Source organism: Strix aluco, chromosome 5 (genome assembly GCF_031877795.1).
Source record: "Strix aluco isolate bStrAlu1 chromosome 5, bStrAlu1.hap1, whole genome shotgun sequence".
NCBI classification, from domain to species: Eukaryota; Metazoa; Chordata; class Aves; order Strigiformes; family Strigidae; genus Strix; species Strix aluco.
In genome coordinates this window covers 3,655,552-3,681,057 of record NC_133935.1, presented here as the reverse complement: position 1 = coordinate 3,681,057, position 25,506 = coordinate 3,655,552, and the positions used below count along the sequence as shown (strand labels likewise).

General features: G+C 44.2%; 1 protein-coding gene across 2 annotated transcripts in view; it reads right to left on the bottom strand.

Moving 5' to 3' along the window:
• The window catches only part of ETV6 (ETS variant transcription factor 6), a 138,928-nt gene that overhangs the window by 22,445 nt on the left and 90,977 nt on the right, over nucleotides 1-25,506 (bottom strand). For both annotated transcript variants that reach the window (XM_074825653.1, XM_074825654.1), the window contains exons 3-5: nucleotides 11,484-11,648; nucleotides 7,462-7,596; nucleotides 2,180-2,722 (exon numbers count right to left, since the gene is read on the bottom strand). In XM_074825653.1, the coding sequence (XP_074681754.1) occupies nucleotides 2,180-2,722; nucleotides 7,462-7,596; nucleotides 11,484-11,648 (843 nt within the window). The remainder of the gene's footprint in view (nucleotides 1-2,179; nucleotides 2,723-7,461; nucleotides 7,597-11,483; nucleotides 11,649-25,506) is intronic.

The window sequence follows — 25,506 nt, the reverse complement described above, 5'->3', positions numbered from 1 at the left end:
GCCTCCATGTTAACTATAGCAGTGTCAGCGAAGACAAGGACACTCGGGTGGAAAATAGATTTATGCTGACATAAAGACGAAATGCTCTTAAAATGAAATCGCTTAACGGCAAAAGCTCTAAATTGAAAGAAAGGTAGGTACTGTCTTTCTAGGGGGCCTAAAGTATGCTGCCATTGAATTCAATAGCATTGATGAAGTTGACTTCAGGTATGAAACATGGTCTGTCTACATTTTCAGTAGTAATTGGGGTTTTGTCACCTTTAAATAGTGAGGTCTTTGTAGGGTCCAGCTACAGTTCAGGAGCCATTACAACCCGACCAGAATAGCACTAGTTTGTGCCTGTACAGCAAGCGAGGCTTGTTGGTGTTTACAATTAAAGGACACGGGGCACTGATGGAAGTACACTGGCACATTTATCAGTAGAAATCTAAGATGTTAGCAACCACCAGCTATGTAATCCCCCGTGCCTTGGCCATAATGCACTGCCCTCATCTGAACTGAATGCCTGCATACACCTCAGATCTTTTTGGCATGAAATACTTCACCAGCTCTTTAAGACATGCCACCCGTGCTGGTGGGTCTAAGCAAAGCCATCAGACTGCAAGTGAAACCAGCTAGGCATGCAAATATAGCCTGTGTGTAACACTTTAAACTACTACACGCAATTGTTAAGCAACTGTGTTAGACCCAAACATCCATGGGCTTGGGCTCTGTTGCTCTGCTAACAAGAGAGGGATGGAAAGGAGGTGGGAGTACTAGTTATAGAGCTGGCGTCACTGGACCCAGTCCACAACACGCAGAAACCAAAGATTCCCAATTATGTAAGAAAATTCCTGGGTTTAAATTAAAAAATTACACTACCACCTGCTCTCCATTGTTTTTCTTACATTTTTTTCAGTCTAGGCTTCATCCTTAGAGAATGTTTCCTTCTGGAAAATAAAAATTAACAACCCTCCCAACCTTCCAATAGTACTTTACGGAAAGGAAATCTCCAGTGATGCAACCAGTAGGGTATCTTCTCTGCCACAGCATTAAGTGCATTTCTTAACTTGCTGAGGATAGCGTGGGTAATAAAAATCAAAAGGAGAGAGACAAATGTCAGCCAGGCAAAAATGTCAAAAGATTAATTTCTCTAACCCATGTCTCTATTATGTGAAAGGATCACGGCCCTTGTTGTGCTTGAAGTTTGACTAGATGGTGAGATATGTACCTTTTGAATTTAAAGTGGTTAAGTCTTAAGAAAACAGAAAATCTTCCTCATTAAAGCTGAGGCAGCACCACATCTGTAACAATTTAAGACATGTAAGGACGAAAAAGAGCAAGGTGTTTTAAAATGTATCTCTGTGGACATGTGTAATACCCCACAGGAGCTCGGTATCACGTTAGCTCGCTGCTGACATAAATGCACAGAATGTTTTTGGGCGCGGTGTGTATTTACATCTCTCAAAAGAAATTGGTTACTAGGGCATTCAGCATATTTCTGAAGTGGTTGGATTCCCCTTCCCCCTCTTACTATCTATTTACAGTTTCCTTTCAAGTACAAAAAACATTTTCTGTAACCTCAGCTTCCTGATTCAGCTGTTGTGATGTCAGTTATTTACGATAACAAAAGTGAGACAATGCCTGTGGTTTGTGTGGGACAAAGGCAACCTTGTTTCTGTAAAAAGGGACAATCCTACTGTGAGAAGCACAGGAAAACCTATGAAGTAGGACTCTGAGGTGGTATTTCATTAGTCCTACCATCTCCATAATAACAGGTTTGACACCGCATTAGCTCAAAGGCCACTGACAGAAGGTTTTTTCCTTTCCATAGGACTGGACACTAATGTGAATGCAACTCTTGGAAAATCACCTCTTTGCAGGACAAGGCTTTGGAGATAGGTATCTTGGGAAACAAATGGCTTGCTAGTGGCTAGAGAGGCAGTGAGTGTCAGGACACAAATGTTTCAATACCAGTTACGCATTCTGTGGTCACAAGCAAGTCACTCTGCACCTCTGCTTACCTGCCCTGAAACTGGTTTAATCATATTTAACTGCCTAAACCACAGATGTGGTGAAACTTGCAGAATGCCAGTAAACTCCTGAGGTCACAGAGCAGCAAAAGGAAACGAGAAGCTCTTAACGCACAGCATGGTTAGTTATGAATGAACTTTGGTGTAGCCTAGAGAATGTCACTTACCTGCTATTCTTCCGATTGGCATTGCGTGGTCCTCAGGAGGGGATACAGACACCATGATGTGGTTCATATAAGCTAACTCTTCTCGGTGGGACAGGTTGATTGGCTTTACCTCCCTGTGCAGCCCATCCTCAGACAACCTTGGTGGTTTGAAATCGGAGTGCCTGGGGTTCAGTATCAAAGGATGCATGATAGGGCTGGGCATCAGCTGGATGACCCTGGTGTTCTCCTGGCGAGGGCTGGAGGGCTTCTGGAGCACCTCAGAAGGAGGCGGGCAGTGGTTGTTTTCTATCGGGGACACTGAGAGAGGGTAGGGCTCCTGGTGGTTGTTCTCTTGCTGATGCCTTGTCCCCGGCACCCTGTCAGCCGGGGAGAGGCGACGGATAGTGTTGTCCAAAGGAGACTTCAGTGGCCGCTGATCGGGATCTGGTGATGGACGGTGGTTGTTGGTGATGGGTGATCTAGAACGATGCAACAGTTCAATGGTTGGGGGGTTGTGGTGGACTGTTTCTGTGGATGGTCTTGAAGGTCTCTGGACAAAGTTATCTGTGGAGAAAAAAAACCCCAAAATATAAATTGTCTATATTGTGATCAAGGTGTAGGATCTAACTGTCAAACTGCTAGCTGGGCTTACTGCGTATTGCTGTCAGTTTGGAAATGTTTTTTATTTGTGTGACCTACAGATGCCCAGAAAAACACCACATAAATGCAGATAGTTATTACTACACAGAATGAAATCAGTACTGTGAAAACAATCTCCCTCCACCACCATTTAACGGTACTTCCTGGGGAAATGTGTTAAGAGAAATCCCGTTTTGAGAAGCTGACTGGAACACACGTGAAGAAAGTAAGTTCTGATTCAGCTGTACTGTGTTTCTGTGCAAATGCTTTGAAACTTATCTCCTGCCATTCATGTCTCTACATGTGGTTCCTGTTATTGTACCATGGTGAGAGCACTGTAAGGTAGAGAGCAGAGATAAATAGGGAAAATGTCTCCAGGAAAATATTGGGTAGTAAGTTTTAGATGGTAGAGGCTTGGGTCAAGGTAGAGAATATCTTAGACTGAAATACAGACTGGGTTATCTAAAAAAACCCACTGGTGGGAAGCTCCTTGTGAAACACTAGCTAAATTTTGTTCCTGCCTTGATTTTAAGAGTGTGTAACATCTTCATAAGGATATTTTCACCTTGTTTTATTTAGTCTGTGCTGTCTACTGATGGGTTGTCCCATACAAGCACTTACATTTCTTCAGCAGGAGGACTTCTAGCATCACTTTTGCATGAGCATACTGAGGGAGATAAATCACAGCTCTAGGTCAGTGTCTTTACGTACTAACAATCCTCTCACAAATCAAAATGTTTGACATAAACAGTGCAAACTTTCAGCTTAGCTAAGGCCGTCAATTTTGACTTGGGAAATCACTGACAAAGAGGAAAATACCACCAGAGCTCAGTGACTAACAGGTTTTTATCTGAAAAACAAAGATCAAATTTCAGTACTGTTTGTTGAAAGCCTTGGATGATAAGAGAAGGAAACTGCTGGGTACATGTCAACAACTGAAACAAGTAGCTGCCGATTTGTGGCTGCCTGTTTGTTCACTCCGTTTGCTCTGATCCTCTTTAACGATTCTCTTGCTCTCTTGTCAAGGCATTGATACTCGTTGAAGACCCTGTCGAGGTGAAGACCCAGGGGCTCCTGCTGACCTGGAACTCAGGCAGGCATCAGGAGAGAGATCAGCCCTCACCCAGGGAAAGGCCTGATCAGGAAAAGCTCTGGTCCTGAGAAAATGTGCCAGGCAGTGACATAGCACCAACCCTTTTGCCTACTCCACGGATTGTTCATCTATATAAGGATGCTAAAGTCTACAGAAAACCTGAAATTTTAAGCAGAAACTACAACTAAGTGTTCCAGAACACTTATTTCACACACTTGTGGTCCCAGATCAAGAATGGTCCCATTCGTAGAGCTATTTAAGGTACTCACAATGAAACAGCTGGAGGACATGAAACTCCAGAGCTATATAATGTTCTTGTTTAAACCCAAACAGCTTTAAATACAATGTGGTCAGCTAATGTGGGATAACCCAAATGATGTGAAGATCAAAGAGCAATTAATTTACAACCATACCTACCTCTTTTCTTAAAGACTCCTTTCTTTGCCACAATACAAAGAAAACCAACCCCAAATTTTGCTCAGCGTCCTATCTTCTATAGACCATCCTCCCCCATCACTCTACATGCAAATGCACCCTGCTCATTCTGGGCCTGTAAATATACACCAGAATATTGTATTGTTTGTATTGTTTGTCCTACTTATTTCAAGTGCCTTGGCTGTGGGGAGCAGCTATCTTGAAAGCAGAAAGGAATGCCTTGTTGTGCTTTTTACCAAGCTCTCTGCAAACATTAGTTGGCTCTGACAAGCTCCAAACAGAAGCAGACCTATCTGTCTGCTCCCAAACCATAGTGATCCTGAACCAGGACAGGGTGGAGAGAAGGTAGGGGCCAAGGAACATTTTAAAAAGCAGCAAGAGGAAAACCCACAAACGGATACACACTAGTGTTCACTTTCCTTCAAGATCTTTCTCTTTAAATACTTAACTAAAGAACTGGAAGTTGCCGTTTACCATAAAACAATTCAAACTCAGCTCCAAGCAGTTCCAGTGCCACGAATGACCCTCAACAGAATAAAATCCTCATCACATTCATTCCTTGGCACATCTGATGACTGTAAGTTGAGCACATATGGTATATCATTTCCTGCAGGAATAGACTCACTCATGAGTCTGGCTCTTCATTCCGAGTGACCAACAGTCTTGAAGGGAAAGCTGTGAAAGGGAATTCAGCTCCCAGGAAAACTGCTGACCTATCTGCTCCACATAGGGATGGGTGGGGCTGCACTCTGGGAATGAGCAATTGCTGGCATGACAATCCCAAAGATTGGCACTCTTTGCTTATCCATAAAAGAAGTGCAGAGAATGATAGTGTAAGCTTCCTGTATGGCACCCCATCAAGTGACTCAGTGCTGAGTCAGAAGGACCACTGGAGATGTAGGTAATTCACTCTCTGTTGCTCATCCCTCCACAGGGACAGAGACTGCCACAGGGCAGATCCCAAGCCAATGCCAATGCGTCCTGGAGATACCCTGAACAGCTGTCAAACCCACTTTGCTTAAACTAGTAAAAAGCCACTAGATGTAAATGTTGCTCTCATCTGATTCTGGATTAACTAACTTAAAATGAAAGCACTTAGAAGCAGGATCATAAGTATATAACCTATTAGGAAATGGGCAAAAGAGACAGCAGAAGAAAATGGAAAAAGATCAGTGGAGTAAGGAGGGATTCTAAAAAAGATCCATCACCCATCAAGTTTAACCACTCAAAATTGTACCAAAGTAACACTTAGTTACACTTTGTGAGTTACTCAGGGTAAATTCCTCCTTCTCATATTCATTCTCCTTTATTACTAAGTTGCATTCTGCTGAGGGAAAATGGTAAACTTAATAGGGCTGGTTTCTCCCAAGTGACCCTGTGAAACAGGAAGAAGGAATGTCAAAATACATAAATAAATAAATTCACCTGCCTATAAATTCGTGGCATAGAGATTTTCTGATTGCTCTGTCCTGTGGCAGGCAAGCTGTAGTTTCTTTTGCTTGTTTTGAAGTTCCTCACAGCAAAACAAGAACTAATTTTTGTCATTATAAAGAAAACTTTTAAGTAACAGCATAGAGTTCTCTAAGCAAAACCAGTGGTACTATCAGCAGCCAGCGTATTGTGGGGAAGGAATCAAAGTTGTTTCTTAATCATCCTGTGCTCCGACAGGACTAGATTGCAAAGCACTTATGTTTTAAGTGACTTACACGAAAGGCCAACTCAACACCCCTGTGAAATCCTCTCTAGAGTGAAAGCTGCTCCATATCTTTAATGTAGGGGTGTCTGAGAGGGCAGCTAGTTCTTTTGTTTGAAATTTAGAAAGGGAACACTTGTGGGTGAATGCCAAGCTTCAGGAAAAAAATGGAGATTTTAATCCTGGTCTCTGAAAAGTGCTTATCTTAATACACTAGGCAACAGTCTCTTGCACAACTCTGTCAAATCAACCTCATCCTGACCTGTAGCACCCTCTCCTAAGCTGAAATATTTACACACCGATGTGGAAACACTTTGGAGTGTCCTTATCCCACCTGCTGCTGTCCTGCTCTTGGCTCAGTCTGAGTTTTGCTGGTGCTGTTTGATTCCGGCTTGCTCAGGCTGGACAGGGGCAACTTCTACAGGCCTGACAGCACCCCTGAATTTTCTCTTGCAATCCCAAATTGAATCTTGACGTAATTTGTGCATCTTTTCTCCAGTTAGCAAAGACTAGGGCAATATTCTAACTCACTTCTGTTTTCTTCTCCTGTTTACTTAAAGAAGGAACAACACTACTTTTTTCCTAGATTTTTTTTCAACTGAAAAAGTGAATTCTGCCTGACGCTTTCATGGAAGGGACCTTCTGAATGGCTTAAGCTTTATATTTTTCTGTTATTGGAGAATACCAAGAAGTACTTTAGTATGTATATTTTTAAAGAAAATAAAACCTCAATTTTCCATTGAAGGAAGCAGACTTACATTTTGACCTGTGCTAATAATGAGTAGAAGAAGCCCAAACCTGCAATTCCACAAACATATCTATTCTTTCTTCACCACCTTTGACAGGCATGGCCTGTGTGGGCACTACTAGAAAGGTAACTAATAACCTAAGCAAATAATTCTGATAGTAAAAAAAAAAGAGAAAACCCGCATAAAAAACCTTCTCTCAACATGAATTGCTCAATCAGCTCAAAAGCTGAGCAACATGACGGGCCCAGTGCTAGGAACCCTGGCATGACGCGATGACAGATTGTCAGCTGAAGTGAGCTTGAATTAGATGTTTTCTCTGAGGCTGCCTTGCTCTGCAAACAATTGCATCGAGTTGCATCTCCAGGATACTAAAAGTCCATGAAGCATCTTTGTCTACCTAATTGGGAGTGAGGAAAAATGAATCAATGGGGTCAATAAAACTTTCTGGTATTTTTTTAATCTGCATCTGGCATAGCTTTTAAGCAGGCTTGGAAGCAGGACAAAATAATAGAAGATAAATGGAGAATGGACAGCTGACTCCCTAGACCAGTTGATTGTTCTAAAGCTATGGAGACAAAGGGAGGAGAATAGCTTTATTTAAGTAACTTTGGAGCAAGAAAATGACATAATTCCTCACAGCCTTACCCTACACACCTCTATAATGGCAGCTCCCATAAGAATGAGACAGAGTTACCTTCATCATGATTCTGGTGTAATATGACCTCTGGCTGAGCATGGATAGAATTCCCAGGGTGGAAGAAAGGTGTGAAGAGCATACGAGCTTTCCTTTGCTTCAGGATATGCTGAAGGAGTTCATACAAAACATCACCTGAAAGACAAACAGCAGGAAAAAGGAAATGAAAACCTACATACTGCTGAGAAGACTCATTTAGCCATCTGATGCATGAATTCATGGCTCCTGGGTGCTATTTTCAGACCCAAAAATGCTTGCAGTAAAATCCTACAATTCACTGTTTTGCAAGGTTCTTTCCTGAAAGGAAAAAAAGAAAAAGAAAAGCTGCACATCATGATTCTGTGTGTGACTGTGGAAAAATGGGAGAAGGACAAGACATGGCTTTTATTAGCCCAATAGAGAGTTTTTTTCAGGCTACATGACTGCCCATCCAAGAGCTCTAAACCTTTACAAGAAGTAGTTAGTTCGGTGTCCCACATTCTCACAGCCTCAGTTTTTTAGATAGACCCCTTAGGACACAGGATTCTTAAACGTAGAGCCAAAGATTTATGCAATTTATGCAGTGAGTTGCTGGGAGCAAAGATGGTGCTCTTTAATTACTGCACAATCTAGGCTTTATGGGGGGAGGAGATGGAAGATGCTGTAAAGCCTCTCCATGCAACATCGGTGCCTCAGGGCCACAGGCAGTGTGCTACTAAGATACTCCATTCTAGGAAATCCACGGGACGAAGAACTCTCACTTTGAGAAGTTACTTTGGGATTGACTCAAAGACTTGAAAAGAACTGAGAGAGTTAACAATCCTGAACACCCTTGCTGTGGTGATGACTCCTGGAGATACTCAGTGCTACAGGTGCCTTGGGAACTTCTGTACATCACTCTTGGTGTCGTGGGTTGGACTCCTGAAAAGCCCAAATGGGATCCCAAAGCTTGTTACTTCTAGCTGCTAGAATTTGTATGGAACTCACTTAAACAGGCAATATTAGACCACAGATATGAAGCGAACTAAGGAAGAAAATGCAGCAGACTTGGTGCTCTGTATGGGTGAATCTCTTCCACAGAAATGTCTTAGAGAATTGCACTGCACCAAGCTGACATGTTCTTGCCTGAATTGATTCAGATGCTTGTCTCTTTCTGGGCTGCAGGCAGGCTGGTCCCTGCTTCCCCACCCCATCCCCTGGCACCAGAATTGTTACAGCTTTCCTCAGTGGAACATATCACCACAATATTTAGTAGACCAATGGACTAGCTGCTTATTTTGTGTCTTTTTATGTATTACATCTTGTATTGATGCCATTCCGCCAACAACATCTACATGAAACTTATAGGTACTTCTACATTTTTTCTGATGTAACTGGTTGCACATTTCAAAGTGAAAATGTACAACACAGGGTAGGAAGTCTCTTGACTTCTAACTCTGCGTGTTCTCTTCTGTTTGTCACTGCTCATATTACAGACGAACAGGTTGAAGCAATAACATATCTGAAAAGGAACTTAGTGAAGTTTCACTTGGGAAACCTTGGATTTTCTGGGAGAGTTTTCTCAAGTGTGTGGGTTTTTTCAGTAGTTGTTTCTATGGGATTGTAAGCTGTACAGTCCCATAGAAGCATTTGTCCCATTTGTTCCTTGTCTCTATAAACTGCCAACGCTCTACTTGTGGGCAAGTTTAGTCTCTTAGCGTGAAACAGTTAAAGCCATCCTGCTTTCCAGAGTTCAGCTTCCTTTATTTTTAGCATCTTGGCTGCTTTTACTGTCTCAGCAGTGACTTTAGGGCATTTTAAAAAGGTGATTGCAATACCTGAAAATCTAATTAAAAACAAAGCCTCGAGAACCCAGTTACCTTTTCCATGTTTAGTACATGAAAGGCTAAAAAGTGATTTTACCACATAATTTGCATCTTTGAGTGCAATAGTGGCATAATCATAACTAGTGCCTTAACACTCCAAGCAATAAGGTAGCAAATTTGTACCTCTTTTGATTTGGCCTGACAGACTAGTGAAAACGTCCATAAAGCTGGCTGTCTTTTTTTCACCTAACAGAAGAGTTATGTTTCTGCACCACCCAGATGCAGTACTGCTAGATAAGAAGGTGAAAAGCGTTTTTCACTCCCTCCCTCCTCTGCTGCTTCCCTGGGCAGCCCTAAATAGAATGGCTGTGGGGCTGGGAGCCCACTTTATTACTAGGACCACTGGGGGGAGCGGATGCAGTTCTCCTGGTTTAACCATGAGGGGAAAGGATACGGCTTTTATGTAGCTACACTCCTGAAAAACTTAATGCCTCTATGGCAAACATTATTTCATAGTTCTTAAATTTCACATCTAGTTAATTTCTGGGAAATGTTGAGGTAATGTCCCTTTACCTACAGACATCTAAATTTTCAGGGACTGACTCAGATATCCTCTAAAAGGTTTACTGTCAGTGGGGAATACCTGGAGAGGAGGAGGAGAGAAAAATCAAAGGAGGACGCCTTTAGTTCGGTTATTTCATTCCAAATTTAGGTAAATAAGAGCTTAACCTTCTTATAAAGTAAGGATTTGCAAGTCAGAGGCTCTTCTCTGTGAACACTCTACTTCCAGCCTACAAACATTTTAATCCTACCCATTTCAAGTGCCCTCACAGCACACAAGGGGAAGAGCGGGGGCATAACTTGTAGGCAGCAAGGCACTGGGATGATAAGAGGAGTTGCAAACTTTAATATAATATACATATAAATGTATATTATATATTTATTAATATAATTAATATAAGATACATAAAGGTGTCCCTTACAGTCCTTGCCCACATCCCCACTTTCAATACTCCTTTTGCCTTAAGCAGGGCTAATTTTTTTAATTAAATGATTCAAAGTGGTGCAACAGAATTAAAAAAAAAAAGACGTTTCTAGGCATCAGTTTTCACTATTGTATTACACTGGCAATAGGCGTTAATGTTCGGCACCTCCTTCCATACAAAATTAGCCCTGGATTTGAAGCACATGCTTAAAAAAATTTCATATACACTAAACATAAGCCACAGTTTGTGAGGCAGATTCTGCAGGAGGATGGTTGTGGGGGTGCATTCAAGGGAGTTGCCAAGCAGCTTGACGCAGAATTAGTGCCACGGCTTGTTTATCAGCTGGATCCAAGCAGCACCAGCTGTACTTCTGCACCCAGCCAGCCTTGCACTGGAAGCCTCCTCACAGCAATTCTGTCACCGCTTGGTCCAAACCCTTTGATCACCTATGGTGATTGAATTACGAGCCTTTATATTTAACAGGAGTACCTTGTATGGTCACAAAAGCAAAGCTCACAATTCATATTTAGTTAAACATCCCTGACAAAGGAGGGCAGAGACTTACTCTGTAAAACTGGAGCAGACGGACCGCAGGGGATATAAATACAGGCAGGCAACATACACATTTCCAAATCTTCTTTGTGAATAAATGAAGACATAATTTGAGCAATAGGCAGACTGATTCACACACCTGTCTTGTGCTGTGCCTTGGGCTGGACTCCAGCACGTGAGAGAATATGGGAAGGTAAAGCAAAGCCCACAGGGGCTGTTAAATAGAGGAAAGGTCCCCCGGGGAGGAGTTCTGCAGCCACTTTTAGCGGCACTGTCAGCCAAGCCAACTGTGAGGCAAAATGCTAATATGGGCTTCTTAAAGAGGCTGGAGCACTTGATTAACTTGCTGTAGTTGGGTCTGTGAAAAGATAAGCTTTTACTGGGAAGAGCTGGAAGTCACGAAGTGCTGCCAGAGAAGCTGGCTTTCTGGGACTTCTGCAGGGAGTTTTCACTAGAAACAGGTTGGATGTTTGGGTCTGAGTTTGGATTTGCATTCAAATCTGCATACAACTCAGGTGCATCAGGATTTCATTCCCTCCTTGTCTTTTTTGTCCTTGCCTCATACAAGTGTCTCTGTCCTCCCTCTCCTCCCCTTGCCCAGCCCACCCCAACAGACGTGACCGTTTCCTCCTCTGACCCTTTCCAGATTTTGCTGCAGCTTCCTCTATTTTCAATCATAACTTCTGTAAATAATCCCCACCTGAATGAGGAGACCTGTATCGAAAGTCCTCTTTGGTCAGGAGCAGCAGAGCCTTGCCGTTCATCTCAAAAGTGTTGCTCTCAATCGGCCTCAAGGAAAACTCCTTCTCCGCCCACCTGAGCCACTGTGTCACATCATCCCTGCTCCAGTAAATGGGCTGCAAACCTGTGGCAGGAAGAGACCATGATTGTGTTACCAAATCGAGTCAAGGCATGGGAATACAGGCAAACATCAGTGAATCCCCCTTTCTCCCCGCACCATAATGTGCAAAGTCTCGGGGGAAGGTGTAGGAGAGGAATGTCACATTGACGCAGAATTACTCTAAGCACTGGACTGTGAAATACTTTATTAGTTTAGGCACTTTGGTTTATCTGTGATATGGTGAGAAACAAGAACTGCCTCAGCATCCTGAAAAAAGCTTCTGGGACATTATTTCATTCCAGGTTTCCACTGTCAAATGGGATTTTCCTCCAGCTGCTCCTTCTGAGGTGCAGAGCAGGCAGGAGGCAAAGTCCTTAGCCCCATCCATCCTTGGAGCGTATCCTTTCATAGCAGAGAGGCGTGCTCTCTCCTCATGCCCCCTGTAAAGTCATCAGTCAAGAATAATGAAAAGTAGTCAGATGCAAGAGAGCTACGGCCAAACTCTCCTCTAGCTGGCTGGGGTTTGTAAAGGAGGGCTGGTTAACACAGCCACTGTAACAGCGCGTCTGTAAGTGCGTATCAGCGTGGATATGGTCGAGAAAGGTGTGTTCCAACCCACCCACCCCTCCTGCAGATGCCGTTACGCTAGCAGACTATTCCCACCCTGGAGAGGAAAATAAGCGCTGAGGCTGCGGCACATTTAGCACTGCTTTAGCTTGTGTTTCCTGTATAGCAATAAAACATTACCAATGTAACTCTGTCCACGTAAGGGTGGCATGCCACTTTATAGTAAAATAGCAGGTATGTTCAGTTTGGGCACAGATCTTCCAGGTCTCCAAGGAGAATCTGGCACTCCCTTTCTCCCAGCCAGCTCGTACAGCATATACAGCCTAGACTACCGTGTTTACCCACAGGGGCCCAACCCAGTTACCATGAAAGTCAAAGAAAGACCTTTTGCCTGCTACCTTTATTGGGCCCAGGCAGAGAGGCTTGGGGGGTGTGACGATTCAATATCTGTTTTACAGACAAATTTAAAATAGCTTCCTTCCCCTGGAGAGAAGGCAGCACGGCGAAGAGCTGTTTATACCCAGGTAGAGAGATTATCTCCAATCCACTGGGAGATAAAAGCTTTCTTTCCTTTTCCCCCTTGTGAGATGACTCATTGTTTGACTTGCTACAATGTGTTGCGTAGAAATGAAAGCTTCACACTGTGCATAGGAACATAAAATTTGCCGTATCTGATCAGATCTCTGGTACACAGCCTCTGGCAGGGGCTAATACCTTACGCTTCAGAGGAAGACGAACCTCCCTTCCTCATATTGCACCTGGCTGATTGTATGCTGCGCATGGGAAGAAATTTCCTTCCTGGCACACCATTCTCTGAGATCTGATTACCCTCCTCCTACCAAGCACTAAAAGAAACCTGGGAGAGTTGTACCGCTCTGTTTTGTTTTGCGTTTTTACTTCTTTAACAGATAGGCAACCCTTTTTTTCTGTTTTAGCAAGAGGTCACATGCAGTGAATTACTTTCTGCTGCTATGCCAGATTCCCAGACAGCAGCTTTGGAAAGTCCCAGAGCCACAGCTGCATACAGAACTGAATCTCAGTCGGAAAAGGAATTGAGATCGAGCCTGAGAAAGGGTCAGAGCTGGCCTAAGGAAGGGACGTCTGCATGGCAGCAGCAAGAATTTCCATTGGCTTTCAGCTGCCCCTGCAGCAATGTATTATGTGCCACACAGAAACAAGAAGTAGCATTTATTTATTTATGAAGGACTTAAATTCTCTTCCCCCTGTTGAATTAGGGTCTGATTACCGGGGTCAGAGTTTTCTGTAGGACCTTTCTTTTTGAAGGGACTGGGATGAGGTGTAGACTTGATCAGAGACCTGGAAACCATCTTCTAAAATGCCAGAGTGAGGTTCATCTTTTGCTGAATACGGGGCTATTCCTGCAGAAAACACTCCAGACCCTTGGCCACTCCTGGGCAGCATGTACACTGACTGCAGCTAAAAGAGAAGACGTGATGCAGCCAGACTGTAACCTAGGAAAGGGTTTAAAAGACCATCTGAGGAGTGCTTGAAAAGCTCATGCGTGGTTTATCTCAGCCTCCCCCTTTGCCATGCCGTGTAAGTAATAAATTGCCCAAAGGAGCACTGTCATGTGGAAATCTAACTGGACTTCTGATGCGTATGAGGTACAAACCAAAACAAAACATCACTGGGAAAATCAGGCTGACACGGACAGAGCTATATGATAACTTCACATGAAGAGCACGTTCCCTTAGAGATAACAACCTAATAAATAAATCACTCCCTGTACAAACATAAATCAACGTTTCCCATGTGCTGGTGACCGTATTTTTGCTTTTCCTTCAACTAATACAAAAGTACCACGTCTAAATAGAGTTTTAGCTTGATCAGCGCTAGTCCCAGAACAGCCAGAGAAGCCACACAGACTGGGACCAGCCACGTGTGCTGTGCTGGCAACTCTCAAACAGACCCAACGCTTCACACTGCAAATCAGGTCTCTGCTGGGTTTCAGCATCATCTCCAAAGCTTGTAAGAAAAGCCCCAAAGTAGTAGGATCTGGGACCACGTGGCTTCTAGTTACTGAGAATCAGCAAGCAGCCTAATTCAGTCTGGCTATCGCTGAAATGAGGGGGTGGATGCACCACATCTCTCCACCCATGGGGTGGTACCGTAATTAAATACTTAAATTGCGTTCAGAAGATAAAAAGTGCAATAAAGTAAGTTAACTGCTTTTCCCTAGATGGATTGCCTCTTCTCTCATTTCCCTCCCTCCTTGCCTTGCTGCTTTCCTGGGAAGTTAGTTTCTTCCAAAAAACCCTCTTTAGTTGCCTCCACTGCATGCCCATTTGCTTTGTGTGGCTGAACCAGTTCAGTCGCAGGCGGCTTTCCTGGGGGTGCAGACCGGTGTTGCTGAAAGTGTTTCAGAAACAGCCATTCAAAAAATAATTCTTTCATGTGCAGTACAGCATTTACTAAACTTGTACCCTACCTTCTTTGCCCTTTCTTAAAAAGAAGCACTTGGTTTTGTGAAAACAAGGGCATGAGAGGGTTGGCTTTGCAGCTGAAGGGATTTTACAGCACAGCACACATAGCTATCAGTAGGTCCTGAAAATGCTTTCCTATAGTTTCCATGAAAGAAAAACTAATCCCGCTTATACAATTTTTCTTTTTTTGGATGCTGTTTCTTATTTTCCCCTCTCCATCTTCTCTTTTATTGTCATTCCCACAGTGGAGGAAAATGGGCTCTTTTTATCTCTCCAGTTTTATTCTCTGTGAAAGCTAACAGCGTTGTCTTCAACTAACAAAGATATTTACCAAGCAGAATAAAGTGAGGAAAATGAGTGCTGTGTTACAAAATGAGGACAGAGTTTTGCCTGCTGAACTGACTGTTGAAATTAGTGGGAAGGCTTTGCTGCTTTTAGTAGGTGCAGATCAGACATGGGGGATGCTGCCCTTCTCCCGGTCTGCCCTCTCGGTGGCCAGTGTCACTACAGACTTTAGAGGGTGAATTTTGACCTGGGAGTTGGACCTGGCTCTGCTCCCATCTCTGCTGTTGCTCCACTGGCTGAAATCTGGCAAGCATTCCCAACCTTGGTCTCCCTGTCTGCATAGTGTGAAAATAAACAACAAAAACTTCTTGAACTCAGTAGCTGAAAGCACGTTAGACAAAGCCATGTAAACCATCATAACCCGGCTCTGTGAGACCCAGCGTATTCTCTAGTCTGTCTTCTGTCAGCTTCCAAGTACCACCTCCAGCAGAGTAAAATACAGCAATTTATAGACACGTTTATAATCTGACAGCTTCATATGCATTAAACAGGGAGCAAAATTCCTGCTCACCTTTCTAATGCCGCAGGCTGGCACACTGGCGTCTTAATAGATTATCTACTTCTGTTGCTTATTCCTCACTGAAGTCCTGTTGCTAACACTTGTTACACTAGCTACCTTATAAATGGTGAGAGTGATCAATTCTCAGGCTCCAGGGCACAAGCTGATAACCATCTGGACTGCAGAAGAAATCCACTCTCCGTTCCTTTCTATTCTTGCACAGCAGAAACAAGTACAATGAAGAGGGGCCGACGGGGTAATTTACACCTTCTTCTTCAAGTAAAATTGTTTACATATGTTCAGGCACTTACACACATGCACACACACACACACACACACAGAGCAGAATGTATTGGTCTGCTGAAGAGGAGTTTAAGCTGATGGTCCCTGACAAGTTCACTCCTTTTGACAGTGAGCCCCTCAGGAATCTCAAGCATGGTCAGGCTTTGAGGTCGGAAAAAACAGAGCGCTCTGCTCACCTAGCATAACCTTCTGCACAAAAAACTACACAGCCAGCAATATTTGCATCTGACCACAAACTTCTGGTGAGGTTACAACTTTGTTTTTTGAAGAGATGTAGCCAACCTTGAATCTTGCAAAGCACTCGTATTCAGCATCTCCTTCTTTGCTTTGGAAGACAGGGTACACGTTTCATGGTATGAGTTGCTACGTACGGTGTATGTAACAGATACATCTAAAACATGAAGTATAATGTACTGAAAACGTGAAGTATAATGTACCGTAGGCTGTTTTCACCTTGACTCATTTTGGAACAATCTAAAGACACAAATCCAATGCGAAGTGTGCTGTACAGTACCACTGAGAGCTGTTGTTCTGTTTTAGTTTCGATATGAGATCGCAGCTACACAACAGCACGCATGATGGAAACAGCATTCACACTAAGTTTCGTCTAACTTTTTGTTCCACTTCGGCCGGGCACTCCATCCTTACGCCTGGCCGCCCGGCAGGCAGGCTGCTGAGGCAAGAAGGGGCTAAAGACAGATCTCTCATTTATCCGTGCTTTCTGCAGGGCAGACAGAATTGTTCTCACTCCCACGCCGAAAACTACTTGGCGCAGTTGGGCAAACAGCAAAGGGGCCAGCACATGCAAATCAGCAGCTGGTTTCCAAACAGCCAGGGACAGATGCATCACCACTGGCAGCGTCAGGCAGGCCAGCTCTGACTATAGGGCAGTACTTGAGCTTTTAGTAGGAGAACAGTGCTGGACAAATTCAGAAGACCTGAATGTCTGCTACCAACTAGCACTTTATGAACTGAAGCTTTCTTTTTAATTAATAGAATTATTCCATGTTACCCACAAAGCATAATATGTGATTCTGCATATGATGGTGTATGTCAAGCAGCAGAGGGGCATGAGGTTGTGTTTTTCTCTTCGTTTCTGTGTAAAGGCAACATGATCTGGAGGAAAAACATAGGATTAGATTCCAATTCTTCTCCCAAGCTCTGCCAGAGCAACTTTTAAAAAGTCCCCTCCTTCTGACTCACTTCTTTGGGAAGCTAGACTACCAAAATACAAAGAGGTGTCATGGGGCTTGGCCAGTTAACATCTGAAATGCTTCGAAAGTGCAAGATGCCACACAGCTGCTTCAAATGACTATGGTTCAATACTCCCGCGGTGCTGTCTCTGCCGCTCTCTGGTTCCCTGTTCAGAGGTATTGATTGTTGCTGCAGACCAGGTGCCCTGTTCTGATAGCGCGCTCAAACCTGACAGCACAAACCACGACGTACTGCTCCCCGAGAAGGGCTGCAGAGCTGAGCTCAACAGCAGTGTGCCAATCATGCTTAAGGGGGTTTCAAATTAAAGCCCAAGCTGGGCGTTGGGGTCCTCCCGAGGCAGGAATTTTATGCTCTCAGTGGTGTGGAGCTGCCACACCGATCTCTTACCCTGAGTGACTTCCCCGCAGCTACCAGCGCTGGCAGGCTCCCACCCATGGGGCACTCAGCAGCTCTTCAAGATTACCTTTGCTAGGGAAGGTAAAGGCAGAAAGATTAAGGACCTTGCTTTCTCAGGAAGCCTTTCTAATTCCCCAGAGGAGGGGAACGGGTGACACAGATAGCTTAGCTATCCCCATGCAGATGTCCAGCCTAAATAAGTGCCTTCTGGGCCCGCTCTTGGGTTGGCATACGTGTGGAAGATGCAGCCCTGCCACAGGATAAACCCTGTATCTCTGGTGATCCGTGAGCTTGCTATTCTGAGTAGGGGACAGAGGTCTGGTGTGTGGTGATGGGCCCGGCCACTTGCTCATTCCAGCAGGTGCCACTTGACCCAGGTAGTGGAGAAGCAGTGGCCACTCGCTGCTGTTGGCCCGTAGGGATTGCCTCATCCTACAGTACAGAGATGGCTCTGCAGTTTGGAGGCCCAGAGATAAGCAAAGGTAGAAAAGGAGGAAAAGGTTAATCCGGGCTAATCCTCAGAGAGAATTATTTGGGAGGTGAGTACAAACTGGTACAAGAGAAATGGATGGCAGCAGATGAAAATGCGCCTTTACAGGTCTTGTTAAGGAAAAACGATTGGACAGGGAACAGAGGAGTCATGTGATGGGCAGGGAGACCCCAGTGAGGCTTGTGTGTCCTTTAAAAAGGTCTGAAACTGCCTGTAATCAGAATGACAAGGCTTTGGGAAGCTTCCTACGCTGCTGAGAACAGAGGGCGAAACAGCTTTTTCAGTAGTAATCTGAAATAAAAGGCACAGGCTCATGTCTCCTGCTGTCCTGTTGAACAGGGTATTAGAGGTAGAGCACAAGTGCAGGTAATGCTCTGTGCACCGTGTCTGCTCTGGGGCCTCTGGGTCTGCAGACGTCTACAGAAACAAACCTAGTGAAGCACTGGGCTGGGTTTCTGCCATGCTGACTTTGCTAGCGTGGTGCCCTGTGAACCAGCTCTTCTCACTGTCTGTACAGAGACCCTGGAAAGTTGACACACCCAAATCCCTTAGGGCTTCAGGGTCATAAAATAAATAAAATTGCTTTTCTAATGCAGCCTTTGGAAAGCCCGTAAGAAACATATTGATCGGAAAATGCTTGATTAGAATGATCAAGCTCTAAGCTCTCATACAGGGAAATAAATCTTTTCAATTCCCCACACCCAGTGCCAAGCTCAGCTTCCTGGAAGCAACTATGGCCCTTTCTGGAACTGAGGTGAAAATCCCATGTTCCATCACCTCCCCTGACCTGCTGACATTACACATGGTTTGCATTTGCTGATCAAATGCACAAGCAGGACTCTAAATTAGCTTGCTGGGCTGAGATAGCTCGCTGATTAATGATGGCAGATGAAGTCACCGGTGCAAAAACCCCACAAAATCTGAAGTCTGTGTAAGCGGGAAAGGAGGGAAGAAAGGCCACACTCTACAGAATTCAACTTTCTCACTCTACAGCCAAACCATTTTCTTTGCAGATAGAGTTAGTAAATGAAGTAATTCTCTTACACGAAATTACTCAGCTACGTCTAAGACCACCTGCCCCAGCAACAGTCAGAAAAGTCCCTGAACACTGCAGACCAATTCCTGAAGTCCTTAAGAGTTGTACCTGCTGTCAGAACAAAGCCTCATGTGCAACCCCAGTCATTTAACGTGGCCAGTTGTGCTGCATTTCTTGTAACTGAAATCAGCATTTGACCCAGAGCAGCTGCTTCTCTCCTTTCTGTTTTCCATCTGCATCATCTGGAGTTAGCTTGCAGAGAAAGCGGACCTTAGGATGTAGCCCTCCTTCCTCTGTGAGCTGCCCCGTTTTGGGATCAGGCAGTCTGCAGCCTGAAAAAGAGAATTCACCCAGGACGGGGCAAACAGTCTAGATAAAAGGTGCTGGTATGCATGCTGAAGTGGCCAGAGTTTGAAGTTCTGGAAGGGAAAAGCTACCAGCCAAAGAAGCAAGCAACTGCAGAGGTGATGAAAAGACCAGCCTGTTTTCTAGGCACTCATTCTAATGCCATGTCCAAGAGCTTTCAAGAACTGCACAGAACGGCTCCAGCTTCCTTTTGTGTTGTTTGCAAAACCTTCCTAGAAGCCTGAGGAGAGCTCTCCTTCCAGGGCAGGGTGAAAGCTGGCTTTCTGCATCTGGGCACCACATTCAGAGAAGGCCAGAGCGTAACAGTGAGTCAGTGAGCCGCAGACAGCACAGTGCCGTTCGGCTGACTACAGTCATTCGGCCACTACCGTGCTCAGGAAAGAACTTGCTTGGGTCCCGGACAACCCCTTCTCTTTGCTCATGCTGTGTCCATCGGGAGAGAGGGCAGGTGACCATGGGATTCCTACCAGAGTGGCTTGTGCAACACAAGCAGCTGGCAGGGGGATGGGGAATGGGGAAATGTTGGTTTGGATCTGCTCCCAGTTACAGTCTTAATCCACTCCTGACTCCTTCTCAACCAATTTTTGGCCATTTTCCATGGAGCAGACATTGCTTTCCTACTGTTCCCTTCCAAAAGGAGTTGAAAGAAATGTCTTCTGTTGTTTTTTTCCTTGTATGTGCAAAAACTATATCCTAAACGAAACTAGCTGAGCCCTGACAATGGCACGGGTTAGTTAGCTCAGAAGACCACGCTGCCAGAAGCAAGCAGTTTTGCAAGTAGAAGTCAAGGAGATTATAAAAACTTTAATTTTCTTCTCAGCAACTCTTCATTGTTTCAAAACAATTTATCTTAATCCAGGTCAATGTTCAGGTCTAACAAACATTCTTTACAGCTTTCCTGTATTGGATACAGCCACTGCTGATACTAGTATTTGTAATACATGCACACTTACACTACGCAGTGCCTTTCAACTGCAGACAGATTAGATTGTTATATCTGTTTTATAGATGTGAGGCACAAAGTCATTGGACACCTGCCCATACACCGAATCTGCTATAAGAGGCATCAAATCCAGGAACTGTATTCTTGCTTCTCTTTACAACTGGACAAATGCAGAGCATCTTTATGTCCTTAACACCTACTTTTCCTTCCCGCTTCTTGTATCACTTATTTGGTGCATCCTGGCAACAGTAATTTTAAGATAAAAAAGATAAAACTATGCTAGAATGAACTGTCAATACATGCTGTTTCTTTCTTTTAACACAATATGTTCCTGATCCCTGTCTGGGATGTTGAAGATTAGAAATAAATTGATCTTGGTAGTCTTGACCTACATATGGTTTTACTGAAGTCTTTTGCCTGATGCCTAATTGCTGTACAGAGGAGAGCAGTGCTCAGATTACTGCCATGCTTACAGCACGCAGCAGTAACGCTCATGATGGAACTGAAAGCTCTGGTCTTAGGTACCTGATCAACACTCCAGAAATACGTAAAAAACTGAAGAAATAGTAGCTAGCTGCAATGAACACAGCTGCTAAAATTAAGATGGTTCCTTTCAGCAATTTATCACTTTAACCTATCATCAGCTAGGTCACCTTGGTCTTCCAGAGGCTGCAAACTTAGAGGTGATTCTACCGTTTCGGAAGAGAGTCCTTTTTTGTACAGCTGAATCAAGTGGAAAGTTTTGAAATCTCACTTTCACATGCCAACAAAACACCACCACCAACATAGCAAGACATTGTAATCCTCCTGTATTAAGAAGCTGCTTTCTTCTCACAAGGAGATTTTGTTTTCAGAGGCTCACATCCTGAAGAAGCTGGGTCCCTTTCCCTTGAGGAATTTTGGCTGGGGCTTTGTTTCCTAACTCAACTGTGATTGTGAGAGCTGGGGAAGGGGGGACCGTGGACACAAAAGGCCTGTTTTGCAGGCTGTTTCCAGGGAACGTGAGGCCAGCTCCTCTACGGAACACACCGTGACAGCAAGATGTCATCTGTTGGCTTCCTCAGCACTGGGGCTCCAAGCCTTGTGAGCTGCAGCTGCACTTGCGCCACTACTGTACAAGCAGATTCTGGCAGCACAGCCAGGACCATGGCTTACTCTGCCTGTAACCATTAAGTAAAATCAATGTAGAGAAAATTTTACCACCAGCATGTGGTAAAAGCATGCCATACTTCTACTCTAACTGATTTCACTTTTGGACCTCTGTCTCTTGCTTACGCAGGCATTCTCCTTCAGACTCCTAATCCAGGAGGGCTATAAAAGCTTGCTTCAATCCACCAGTATACGAGTTCTTCTGTGCTTTATGCGAAGACCTGCCTTCAGGTGACATTAAATATTAAATAACTGGGGGAAATGGTGCAAATTACAGCTCTGGAGACTGCACGCTGTACTCAGTTCTGAACCACATCTTGGGCTTTGGAGGTAAAAGCCAATTCTTAGCATGCTGCAGACATTTCCCGCTCCCAAGATGCTGTAAACCAGAGTTCTGACATGGTTAAAAACTCCAGACTTCGCTTTATTTCTTGATGGTTTCTTAATGAACCGAATCCCTGCAGCTCTTACAAACTGTCAGTCATTTCTCCAAGAAGATACAGCTGTCCTAGAGAAAGGTCAGATGCTTAAAACAACAGCTCTAGATGCCAGGGGTCCTTTTTCACATCCAGGGGTACAAGGAGGCCACCGAGACGGACTGCAAACGGCGCTACAAGACATCACCCATACAGGAGAAGTAACTGCACTGCATTTGCATGGGGCCCTTTACGCTTCCAGTGCAACTCGTGCACAGAAAGGCTTCTTGTACCAAGGTACTTGTGCTTGAAATACATTGATAATGAGAACAAATTAAGTGTGTGCTCTTTGATTATCAGATGATAAATTATCATGATTATCTCTGCTTCCTCTCCAGGGTTTAACTCCTGCTTGCTCCGGAGCTAGTCAGAACACCCACTAACTTCTTGTATTAGGGCCCCCCCAAAAACTGGCTTCCACTTATCATTTCTGTGCAAGTCTTACGAAATTGAGACATTGCTTCTATTTGGGGCCACTTGAAAATATTGCCCAAGGAATCAGAAATCAACTTTATTAATTGGGACAGCAGGCAAGATCCTGTCTGGGAGCCTGTCAGATTGGAGCTAGGATGCCGTGCTGTGTGTCTCAAAGACACGTGCATCCTGCAGTCAGAGACACTGCAGCACTCGCAGCCATTCCTGGGGTGTCCTCTGAACTAGCTCCCCGAGGTGCCAACCACAAGGCCTCGAGCATATGCTGCGTGTTCAGCACAGCCTGCCTGATACCGTGGTAGCTAGTTCATGCTGAGGGCTGTGGGTGCTACAGCTTCAGCAAATTCCTGGGCAGCTGTGACACTGATTCACCTCCGACTGCGGCACAGACAGACACTTCTGTGAGTTACGGTTCCCTCTCTGTGACAGCCTCAGATCTCAGAAATACACACTTGTAGTTTCTTCCCTCTGGCTTACAGGTGTCTTGCTGGAGTCCTGCGCTTAAGGGAAATATCCCCCCTCCTGAACTGGGTATACTGGAATCCCCTTCTATCCTTCTGTCTGGTATGAAGGAGCCAGAACAAATACAGTAATTTCTATCTCAGCGCTGGGATGTCTGCAATCACTATACTGTCCTTCTAACCAGCTCCTTTCAGGCCACAGGTCAGACAACACGTAGTGTTCAGTGGCAGTGCTGACTTAGTATTGTCTTCTAGCCACCCCTTCGGTGTGCCAGTGCAATTGGTGGAGGAGCTATGCTGTGAACTTGATGAGAGAGATAATCTGTATTTAAGTATATATGTACGTTGGTTTCTGCCAGATCAGCTTTCTGAGCTGATTAAGAGCACAACTGCACTAACAGTCAGGTCAACACAACTGGCAGGGAGGCGGGAAATTGCAAAGAGAATAACAGCTGGATGTGGTGACAGAGAAGGGAGGAAATGCTACAGCTCGTATTGTTATAGAACATGTCATGTCACTGAAAAATGCATGGGCTCGCTGTATTACTTGAGTTTAATCTTGATGATGTCACCGAGAAAGGCTTGCTTCCAGGGCTGGAAAAATTACTGCAATGTCAATAGAGGCAAATAATTTACCTACGCATTTCCAGTAGAGGATCAAGCTTTGAATGAAAACAAATGGATGAGATAATTCACAAGGAGGTTCTGTCTCATCCTGCTTTTCGGGTTTCTTGCAAAGGTAAAGGTGCTGTGAGAGAGACTGCATACCTAGTAACAATGGTAACTGATACCATCACAGATTCACAATTCTTAATATTCTGCAAACCTATTGTGCTAGTATAGACATCTAGTGACCTCGACATCAGTGAAACTATCTCGTGCTGTCCTTCTTTCCAGCCTCCTCTTCCCAAAAGAAGGATGGGCATCCCTGTGCTCGCTATCGCCAACATACTGCAGATGTGCAGGGGAAAGGAAACCTCTGTCTCTTGAGAGGGGCATCGTGCGCTGCAGCTGGGAGTCCCAGAGCTGAGATGGGATTGGCTGTGGAGATGTGACAGCAGGGAGGGGTGACAAAGTTACCCCTCTCAGTCCTAACAGTGACCCCTCTTCTGAAGGGGTGAAGGGTAGCAACCTTATTTTTCTTAATTTCAGTATTGTGAAAGAGAAGTAAATGGTATCACCTGCCAGAAATATTTAGTAACATCTGATGCCGTCTTTACATGGCTGACAGTTGTGCCAGGTAGTATAAAACATTGAATAAGGAGGGGTCCCTGCTGGAGGACATTACAATATATACAGACAGCAGAGGGAAGGGATTGAATGTACAAGAAAGTGAGCATGTGCATACAGAGCTGGTCCCCCTGGGAACCAGCTGAAACTACTGGAATCCCCATACACTCTTTACTAAGTGGATATGGTGAAAATAAAGTTGAAATACCTTTTCATCAACTTGTCTAATTAAAATTTTCATAGTAATGCTCCCCCACATTTTGGAAAATTTCAGCCAGCTCTGTGAAGGACACTTGCCAAATCATGTATCTTATCTGTTGCAGAAATCCAGATTTATAGGTGTATCTGTTCACACACCACTTCTACTCACAAAAACTCAAGACAATCACAATCATGCTGAAGTCAGGAAAGCAACAGAGGTGTCTATAAAGTAGTAATTTCTCTTCTATTCTTCCAATGCTTCAAGACTTGCTTGGTTTACGAAGTCCAAACCAGTTTAGCTTCATTCTTTTGTATCACAACTTCCAAATCATCTCAAGTTTCTGCTCTCCTGGGAAGACTGATTCATAACCAACTTGCACAGGACGGAACATCTTTTTAAAAATCCACCATTTGGACTGGTCATATGTCTGCACTTGTCTGAACCTGGCCATCCCTGATGCACTATCTTCTGTCCTACTAAGAAACATTTGCCTGGATATCCTCTCTTTGGTTAAACTGACTGTGTCACAAATTAAATACCCATGAAAGCTGGTTTTGCCAACCGTACTAGTGATAGCAATTTTTGGAAATGCTGTTCAGTATTGGATCAGAGGAAGGGAAGTTTCTTGGTAACTAGAGCAGAGGAGTCAAATCCAGATTGCAACAGCACTGCACAGCTTATAAACCTCTCAGGTTGTGAGTCAAAGTGTGCATGTGTACGAGCAGGAGATGGCAGGGAGTGGGGCGAGTAAAGACAGACTCAAAAAGTAAGAAGGTAGGAAGCAAACATGCACATTAGGGAAGGATAGTGAACTACATTTTGTAGAAAGGATACCTTCTAACCTAACTTCAGGTTGCCCTAACTTCTCCCTTCATGCCTGTTTTTATAACTCCCACATTACAGAAATTACTAAGCTAATAGATACACATTGACAGTGCAAAGCAAGTTGACATTCCAGGTCTTTCCTTTCTTCTTAACAAGCTACAAGTGGAAAACTACTTTTCTGAAATGCTTTGCTTATTAATGTGATTTTGATTTTTTTCACATGACTGGGGTCAACTGGCTTAGCACTGACAGCATGGTACAGAAATGCAGACATGGGCACACTGTCAACTGGGGGGGTTGGGGGGGAAAGAAGTCTTCTTCAGCAATTTCACACAAAATGACATTAGGGAATGCAAAGTGCCAAAAATTTTCCCGTGAAGCCCTGAAAAAATCTGCAGACTCTAGATGTCTCACACCACTCTGGCAGATAATAAACACAGAGCATATGGACTGAAATACTGTATGTTCATGAAAACACAGTCCTCCGTGTTTGACACCATGCA